Below are 9927 nucleotides of genomic sequence, written 5' to 3'. Positions count from 1 at the left end.
TGTGACCCAAGTACATAATGCTAGTTTTACTACAGAAAGTAAATGTATGCATTAAAAAAAATGCATTTCACAGTATTGGTGACAACAATGGTATTGTGTGACTTCCTCTTACTGATGGAATGTGTCCTATGACATGGTATAATATAAACATGGTATAATGTTGTGTGCTCTTCATAGTGCACAGTGTGGGTCCGCTCCTCCGTGCTGCATTCAATGTACACTTGCTGTTTTGTTGATAATCATGTTGTCTTTACAAGGCTTCATGGTAATTGTCAGTGAAATCGATAACGATGAATCACTCGCCAACCATCCATGTGACAACATGAATCCATCCCCACTCACTGTGCAGGGACTACATCTCCAGCACTGGCGGCGGAGGGATCCGAGCACACAGCCTGCTTAGCGTCTCTGTCACCATGGCGACTAGGAAAGTGCCCGTCTTTCTGCTTCTCTTTTCCCCCCCGAAAACGACACATTCGGGTCACCAGCTCGCTTTTCTTGCTCTCGGAGTTCGCTCTGCTTTTAGCAGTTATACAGAGGGTTCTAGAGTGCTATGTATAGGAGGAAGCAGTGCGGATGAACACGTGTGCAGGGTCCTGTCCCCGGCATACCTGTAGAGCTGCTGACAAGTTTGTGGACAGCCATGGCCGTGTATATGATGGACAGTGCAATCAGGGGGGATATGGTGGAGAAGAAAGGCTCGCTGTACCTGCGTTCAAAGCACATGCACTATGACAAGCACACCATGGTGTCTGGCTGGTAAGAGTAAACCTCCTGGGATGACTGGATGTGAAGGGTTAATGCAACTGTCCCTGATTTGAAGCAATGTCCCTCTGTCCTTCTTTCCTCCTCATTTTGGTCTGATCTATATAATTGTATATAAAATGCACTTTTTATCTTTCAAAAAGTGTTTCCCAGTACTAAACCTTTCATTCAATTTCTAAATTGCTGCATTTGTACATTTTAAAAACCAATATAAAGGAATAGTAGTGGTAAAAAAAAAGCACTTGTGCATACCTCTCAACATTTTGAGATGGGAACGAGGGACACCTACTAGCAAATGTATTTGGGCATAGAGCACCCCAGCCACCCCCCCCCCCCCCCGCCGCTGACTCGGAAGTCCCAGCACGCTAAGCCTGTCTCTCCATTGACGGAAACATGAGGACTCAGAGGCAAAGCGGGAGCCGAGTCTCCATACGCTGACCCTATGCTCGCATGAAGGGATTTTGCCAGCCTCCTGCATTGATGGGCACTGATAGGCTGCACTGATAGGCACTGATGAAGAGGTACTGATGAGGCTGCACTGATAGGGAGTCTCAATACGCTGACCCTATGCTCGCATGGAGGGATTTTGCCAGCTATCGTGCTGAACAGCAGAACGGGTAAGAACCGAATACTTTGAATTGACTCACACCTGTTGCTGCACTGCTACATATCACATCCCCCATGCTCAGACTGGTCAGCCGCACAGCGCTGTGCACTGTATGAACATTGAGGCAGTCATCACATGCCCAGCATAGGAGCCAGTTCAGAGGACAGGATTGTACACATCCCACTACCAGTATCCTGGGGATTGTTGGATGCCAAGATTGCATGTCCATTCAAACAAATACAAGGATCATATGTGAATGTTGAAGCATTTATGCCGGTGAGACTTTTCCTGCTATAGTCCATACACTCTATTGAAATTGATTCTTGCAGGTTATCTATCCTAGTTCCGGACGGGACCAACCGCACTGGCTTAACCTGGATTAGGTGTCATTACTGAATGCACCCTGTTTCATTTTGACACACAGCGATTTCCCTATTATGGACATATCAGGCATCCTCACTCATGGTATACCACTGCATGATCAGGACTTGGATTCCATGCCACCTATTAGTGGCTGCATATAGTAACATTGGTTTAATTTACTAGACGAGACGCAGACATTACTGGGTATCATTGCCCATACCCCTGCAACAGGGTGGGCTCCCCCCAGTGGTTAAAATTCAAGTCAGCAGCTCCAAGGACTCCATTTTTTCACCAACATATATATTTTTGTGTGGTCTCCTTGGGGGCCTTGGGAATTGGAAGGGGTATTTAGGGGTAGGTGGGTCGACCCACCACTGTCTATTTTTAATACAACGTTGTCTTTGGCTTTTTTATCTCTTAATGCTGTGGAGGTATGGATCCCACCTGTGTGGTCTAGATCCACAGACGTGGGATCCCTTATCACAACTTTTACATAGATGTCTCAATAAAGTATTTTGTATATTTTTTTATCTCATTACGTGGTAGCTTCTTCCTTCATTGGCATTCCTGGGACCACCTTAGTCCCCTTCTCTCTTTTTTAGGTGAAACTTACATTTATGTCCTGTCCCGTAGCCAAAATAGGAAATGAGAGAAAATTCCTCCAAAGTGGGTTGTCACCAAAACAAGTGTCCCTATTGGAAGATTTCCCCTCTATTCCTGTTCTAGCGAGTACACAAAATTTGGGATTTACTTTCACTCTCTGTGATAATGGTCACTAGGACAAATAGAGAGCACAAATCTCCCTATTGGGGACACAAACAGCATTAAAATATCAGGCAGGTTTTCTAATCCTTTAAAAAAAGGTTTGCCTTTTGTTATACTATTAATGCTTATTTAGGTCTAGGGACCAGAGTCTCCAAATGTTTCAGTAGGAAGGACGCATTGTGTATTTTACAAATATTTATGGGCTAAAAAAAATCCCATCAGGGTAGCTCTTACATCAGAGTTCCAATCACAGTCCCCCCTGTATCAGGACCCCCATCAAAGTCCCCCCTTACATTAGTGTCCTCAATCAGAGGCTCCACTTACATCAGGGCCCCCATTACAATCCCCACTTACATCAGGGTCCCCATCAGAGTCCCCCCTTACATCAGGGTCCACATCAGAGTCTCCCCTTACAACAGGGTTCTCAATCAGAGGCTCCCCTTACATCAGGGTTCTCAATCAGAGGCTCCCCTTACATCAGGGCCCCAATTACAATCCCCACTTACATCAGAGTCCCCATTAGAGCCTCCCCATACATCAGGGTACTCATCAGAGTCTCCCCTTACATCAGGGTCCTCGTCAGAGTCTTCCCTTACATCAGGGTCCTCGACAGAGTCTCCCCTTACATCAGGGTCCTCGTCAGAGTCTCCCCTTATATCAGGGTCCTCGTCAGAGTCTTCCCTTACATCAGGGTCCTCGTCAGAGTCTCCCCTTACATCAGGGTCCTCGTCAGAGTCTCCCCTTACATCAGGGTCCTCGTCAGAGTCTCCCCTTACATCAGGGTCCTCATCAGAAGTGTAAACACATTACTGTGCTGCAGGCTCGGGCTGACCATAGGGCACACGAGGCATTTTCCAGGTGGGAAGGGCCGCCGAGCGGCATGTCCTGGCAGGAGCGGCCTGTTGGTGACTGGGTCACACCAGTGTCTCCTCTCCCAGAGAAGCATGAAGATATGTATCCTCTGATGCAACTGTGCATGCGCCAGATTCAGGCAAAACAAGCCGAGCGCCGAACTGCACCCGAAGAGGTAACTGAACTCTGTTAACTCCTTACATGTCAAATGGTTGGCGGGACACAGGCATGATCACCTAACTCTTTACATGCCAACACTTCGGCGGGGACACAGGCACGACACAAGCTCAGGCACCTTGACAGCCAAGTAGGGACACAGTCACGAGTCATTATTATTAACAGGGGGATACATGGGGGATACAGAGTTTTACAGTGGCTGTAGCATGAATATCTGGTTAGGGGTTGGGAACCTGTCAGTGGAGGGAGGGGTTGATATTTTTGGGGGGGTTGGGGGTCTGTCAGTGGAAGGAGGGGTGGTAGTTGGTGGGATGGGTGGAAGGGCAGTAGTTGTCGGGGGTTGGGGGTCTGTCAGTGGGGGTTGGTAGTTGGATCGTGAAGGTCTGTGAGGGGGGCAGGGGTTTGGGTGGGGGGAAGGGCAGTAGATGGGGGGGTCTGTCAGTGGGGGCCTTTTGGGGGGGCAGCAGTTGGTGGTGTTTGCGTTGCAGTGCGGGGGACCGACTCCGTGGGTGTCCCGTCACTGGCCGCCCCCTGGCGGGACTGCCCGGGCCTGCTGTGATGAGTTTGTGCTCCCTGCACACACCCGGCAGAGTAACTGGCGGGTACTGGAAAGCTCCGATGCATACTTGCGATCAGGAGCTTTCCGATCATGTGACCGATGTGAATGCAAATAACAGCGATCACATGATCGGAATTCCTGCCTCTGCCTCCCAGCATTTGGAACCTCTAAAGGGCCAGGAGGTGGTGGTTACATAGTTACATACTGTAGTTAGTAAGGTTGAATAAAAACACCAGTCTATCCAGTTCAACCTCAGTGAGTGTGGGTGCGTGTCTACAATTGTTGATATCCCTGTACATTGTGTCTCATTAAGATGTTCATCTATTATATTATTATTTAATTAAGGTACCCATATAGCGCTGTCAATTTACGCAGCACTCCACACATACATTGCACACTGACATTGGTCCCTACCCTCAAGGAGCCCACAATGCATGGTCCCTAACATTCATCTACTAGGGCCAATTTTGGACAGAAGCCAATTAACCTACCTTTACTTTTATTTAAGATCTGGACCTGGGTGGTGGGAAGGGGTTAAAGCGGTATTAAACCCAAAACCCAAAATGTATTATATTTCCCTAGGCTCCTGTAGATGGAGCAATGTGCTTTCAATCTAACAGACTGAGGGCAGAGCTTTTTACTCATAAGGCAATCAACTGTGCCAAAGTCACTACAGCAGCAACAAGGCTGTTTTCACTGTAGAAAGAAGAGTGTTGTCACTCTATAAAATTAAAACCTACACAATAGTTCTGCTGGTAGAATCAACAGGAACTTACAAAGGGTTCTGGGGTGTACTTTGAAAAACCTAGAAAAATATAGAGCCTTGCCTTACAGTTATGGGGTGTCTACTTCACATAACTGATTTTATAGTTTGATATATATTTCTACTTTATAAGCAAACCTATGGTGGTGCAAATTGATGAGGCCCATTCATGTCCTTTTTACGTGCATACAATCAAAAAGGCAGCTGGGTTCTAAATTGACTAAATTGCATCAAGTTTGTAATATTGCGTTCTAAATATTTAAAGTGCTTCTAAGTATGTTTGATGTTTTGCTGTTATATTCAGTAGTGCACAACCCTTTTAGCACTGGTACCAAGTCTAATGCCCCGTACACACGGTCGGACATTGATCGGACATTCCGACAACAAAATCCATGGATTTTTTATGACGGATGTTGGCTCAAACTTGTCTTGCATACACACGGTCACACAAAGTTGTTGGTAAATCCGATCGTTCTGAACGTGGTGACGTAAAACACGTATGGCGGGACTATAAACGGGGCAGCAGCCAATAGCTTTCATCTCTTTATTTATTCTGAGCATGCGTGGCACTTTGTGCGTCGGATTTGTGTACACACGATCGGAAATTCCGACAACGAATTTTGTTGTTGGAAAATTTTATAGCCTACTCTCAAACTTTGTGTGTCGGAAAATCCGTTGGAAAATGTGTGATGGAGCCTACACACGGTCGGAATTTCCAACAACAAGGTCCTATCACACATTTTCCATTGGAAAATCCGACCGTGTGTACGGGGCATTATTGTTCCTTTTGCTTATATGATAACAAAAGCCTGTGTAACTAAAACACCAACAATTACATAAAAAAATATGTATTACATTAAAATACATTTCATTTATACGTATTTTTCATTTTTGTTTCCATTCGATTTCTTTTCTTCTACTAGGCATCAAAATCGTGAAGCTGAACCTAAAGACTATGATGTTAGTGAAGTTCCTTTGGGCAAGAAGAATTTATGTCATTCTTCATATAGGAGATTTGGAAATTCACATTCAGAAGTGAGTAGAAATTGGACTTCATAAAGCACATTACGCATTTTTAATTTTCAGCAAATTTCTGTTATAACTCAAGCCTCATAAAAAAAGACTGCGGAAAATTATTTCTCTTTTTTTAATACTGTATTTCTTTATTGGGCGTTTGAAGAAAAATCTAATGACATTTCAAGCATACAAACAGCAATTTAACAAATTAGTATTACATTTTGTGTAAAGGACTGTACTTGTTATACATGACCTCCTATATAGAATTGTAAATATTTAGTAGTTCTACTTATGCACAGAATCTCCTATCATAAAGAAAGGGGGTCAGGAAGCATTACACCGTAAAATGGTTAATAAAAGGAACAAAGGAAAAAAAACAGAAACAAAAATAATAAATTAGAAAAAAATAAAATATTATATTTTACTTATTTTGTCACTTTGAAACATCTCTTGAAGTAGAACTCAAGCTAAAGCCATGTTTTGTTTGGACAGAGTGGGTTATCTGTTTGCTTTCTTGTTGAAATTTCCCTTCAGTTTCTGTCCTCTGGTGGCGGTAGCCTTCCCAATTGTCTGCAGCTTGGCCAGTAAAAATGTAGGAGATAAAGTTGGCAACCAGGTTAAAATTGCTGTTATAGTCCTTGCAAGGAAAAATGGACATACACGTCTGTTTAAAATCCAATTGCACATGTGTAGAACGTGTATATGTATTGTGTTATATTTTCTTCACATATGTTCTCATGCACAGAGTCTTTTTGTGCCCAAACTTAGTGTTGCACTTTACAATTTTGCATATTGTTTTGCACTTTTGTGCGTTTTTTATGCAACTTTGTTTTCATCTTGCATTTGTCGCATGGGATCGCACTAAAACTAAATACTTTCTTCACATGTTCTCATGCATAGAGTCTTTTTGTGCCAAAACTTAGTGTTGAACTTTACAATTTGCATAATTTTTTGCACTTTTGTGCGTTTTTTATGCGACTTTGTTTTCATCTTGCATTTGTCGCATTGGGGTCGCACTAAAACTAAATATTTTGGTTGTGTATAATACTATACATCATATGTGCACTGTATAGTTGAACTTTATTTGAATTGATGCTATTTAATGTTTAAGGTCATACTGCACTGTAATAATACAGTTTTATATCTACTTTCATATATGTTTTTATGCACAGGATCATCTTGTGTTTAAACCTAGCGCTGCACTTTATTTTTTCCATTTTTATTTTGTGCCCTGTATCTGGGTTATAGTGCTTAGCTTCAGGTCATTAAATGACAAATTTTTCACATTGTTTAATTCATCTATCACTTAGAGCAGATATATAATCTTTATTTCCATTATGATAGTATACCTTGTCACCCTATATACAAAATCTCCTTATTGCAGATAACCTGGTGTTTCAAATATGAAGGTCAGGTATGAAACAGAACTAAACAGAATCCCTGGACCATATAAACATCCTTTTTGTATAAAACATGGGCAAAGGCAAATCTGATTATATTTAGCACATGGACAATAGCAATATGATTACATTATATACATTGTATTATTATACTTTGTCTAAAAACCATAATAATTGTAATCATAACAATAAATGACTAAATTAAAGAATCTTACACATTTAATGCATTTCAGCCAATGAATAAATGTTATTTGCCAAACATATAGGAAAAATATAAATACATAATTTGTATCCTTTTCTGAGTTTTTTCTTCATTGTCTCATGTTAACACTAGGGGGCGGACTAACACTTGATGCTAAAGAGGGTTGTGATTGTTCAGTTCCACATTTATTTTTAGGAGAGTTGGAACAAAGAATTGTCCTGTAAAATATTTAATAAATGTGCTAGGAAATATTTGGAACTGGCTAATTTTACAGTTTACTGCAAGTGATTGAAAACATTCAGACGTTGCATATTATTACACGAGATGAAAATGTGCTATAAAGGGATCTAAAATATTTTGGATTGTGATTAAGCTTTTGTTGTGTACAAAAAATATTTGCATTTTCTGTGTTGGTTTAGCAAAGATGTTATCTGGCTCAAAAATGCGTTAAAGTGTATAAAATTAACAATGAACTTCTATTATTGGTCTGCCAAAATGCCTTTGAATGTGTTTTTGTTATATCTGATAACTGATCAAAACATATACTTGGTGATCGAGCCAGAAATCAATTGCTGTCCTGCCTCCTGTGCACTCTGCAGTCTTATCTCAAGCATTCTTATGTTCCTGTCCAGGTTACATATGTGAACTACAGAACACCCTTTATGTTATGGAAATGAGAGAGGAAGGTTTTCTGTAGTCCTAACACACTACCAGCCATTAGGTGACATTGCTGTTTCTTCATAAATCTAGTGCAGTGAGTGAGCACTGTCACCCTAGAAAAGGAAGTGTGTTGCTGACAAGATCACTAGGTGGAAATAAAGGTAAAAAAGCCTGAAAAAAAGAAAACTAATACAGCCACCACAACGAAAGACCGATAAGCTGCAATATATAACATTTTTGTTTCTTCCAACACCACCCAAAGAATCTTCCAACCCCCCCCCCCCCCCAAAGAACAATATTTTAGTGCAGTGGGGGTAAGTAGAGATGAGGAACCTGTCATGTGCACTCATCAAGTGTACTGACCATACCCATCCTTTCTGCACCCCTCCTCCATTCATAGAAGCTGTACTATAGCTTCTATGATTGGAAAAGAATCTGTGAATTGAGGAGGCAGACCTTTCATTCATCCGCCCGTTCACCATGCTGTTGATGCTATTGTATTATTTTCCTTTTTTTATTTTTTTTTTATTTAGTGAATAACACTTTTATGGTACTTAAGGGGCACTTCTTTTATTTTTTACCTTTAAATCTTATAGATTGTGACCTTGCAGGAGCAGGGCCCTCCTAACCTTCTTGTATTGAATTTAATTGTTGCTTTATTGTCTCCTTTATATTGTAAAGCGCTGCACAAACTGTTTTCCGCTATATAAACCCTGTATATTAATAATAATAAACCAGCCCCTGGGCATGAGATGACCGATGTCCACTGCTGCTGACCTCATTGCTACATTGAATAAGAATTTTATGGTACTTAGGGGGCACTGTTTTTATTTTTACCTCTAAATCAGCCCCTGGTTATGAGATGACAGCTCATATTCTTCCGGATCTCATATTTACTGTATTGAATAGGAATTTTATGGTACTTAAAGTGGTTGTAAAGTCAGAAGGTTTTTTTATTAGATAAAAAAAAAAAGGATAAGGGGATTTTATCGGTGTCAGATATATACATATACACTTGACTTATTGTAGATAAAACATGATTTTTATTAACATAATATGCTTAAAAGAAAAGACAGACAATGCATACTGTGGGTAAGCTGTATGTAGTTATAAACATTTGGTGGTCAATATCTTATACAGGTGGGTAATAAATCACAGCAACAGGTATTGCACACTAGCCCGACATGTTTCGCTACTTTAGCTTCCTCAGGGGATGTGTAAGGGATTTATTAAATTGAGACCACTAGATAAACAAAAGAGAACAGAGTTATAACAACAGTCTGAGAATCACTGTAAAATTATACATACAGAGTGTCAATGTTAATATGATTAATATGCATTAAGATAGAAAGCCCTCTGTGTGCAGTAGCCCCCTAATACTTACCTGAGCCCCCCTCTCTGTCCAGTGATGTTGTAGGGTTGTTTTGGCTGCCCGGGACTCCCTTCCTCATTGGCTGAAGCAGCAGCATGGCGCCATTGGCTCCAGCTGCTGTCAATCAAAATCAGTCAGCCAATGAGGAGAGAAAGGGGGCAGGACTGGGCCGAGGCTCCATGTCTGAATGGATACACAGAGCTGCAGCTTGGCTCGGGTGCCCCCATAGCAAGCTGCTTGCTGTGGGGGCATTCGTCAGGAGTGAGGGGCCAGGAGAGCTGAGGAGGAACCCGAGAAGAGGAGCTTCGGGGCTGCTCTGTGCAAAGCCACTGCACAGGGCAGGTAAGTATAACATGTTTATTATTTTTAACAAATAAAAAAAAAAAAATGAGACTTTACAATCACTTTAAGAGGCACTGCTTTTA

At 41.7% G+C, this 9927-nt stretch overlaps 1 protein-coding gene across 1 annotated transcript in view; it reads left to right on the top strand.

The window, feature by feature from the left end:
* Nucleotides 1-407: 407 nt before the first annotated feature.
* CFAP95 (cilia and flagella associated protein 95) overlaps nucleotides 408-9927 on the top strand; it is a 52372-nt gene continuing 42852 nt past the window's right edge. The window contains exons 1-2 of the mRNA XM_073634598.1: nucleotides 408-759; nucleotides 5775-5886. Of these exons, the coding sequence (XP_073490699.1) occupies nucleotides 644-759; nucleotides 5775-5886 (228 nt within the window). The 5' untranslated portion in view covers nucleotides 408-643. The remainder of the gene's footprint in view (nucleotides 760-5774; nucleotides 5887-9927) is intronic.

Source organism: Aquarana catesbeiana, linkage group LG01, assembly GCF_042186555.1.
Source record: "Aquarana catesbeiana isolate 2022-GZ linkage group LG01, ASM4218655v1, whole genome shotgun sequence".
NCBI lineage: Eukaryota > Metazoa > Chordata > Amphibia > Anura > Ranidae > Aquarana > Aquarana catesbeiana.
Note: the sequence above shows the minus strand (reverse complement) of the source record. Positions and strands in the feature narration are given on the sequence as shown.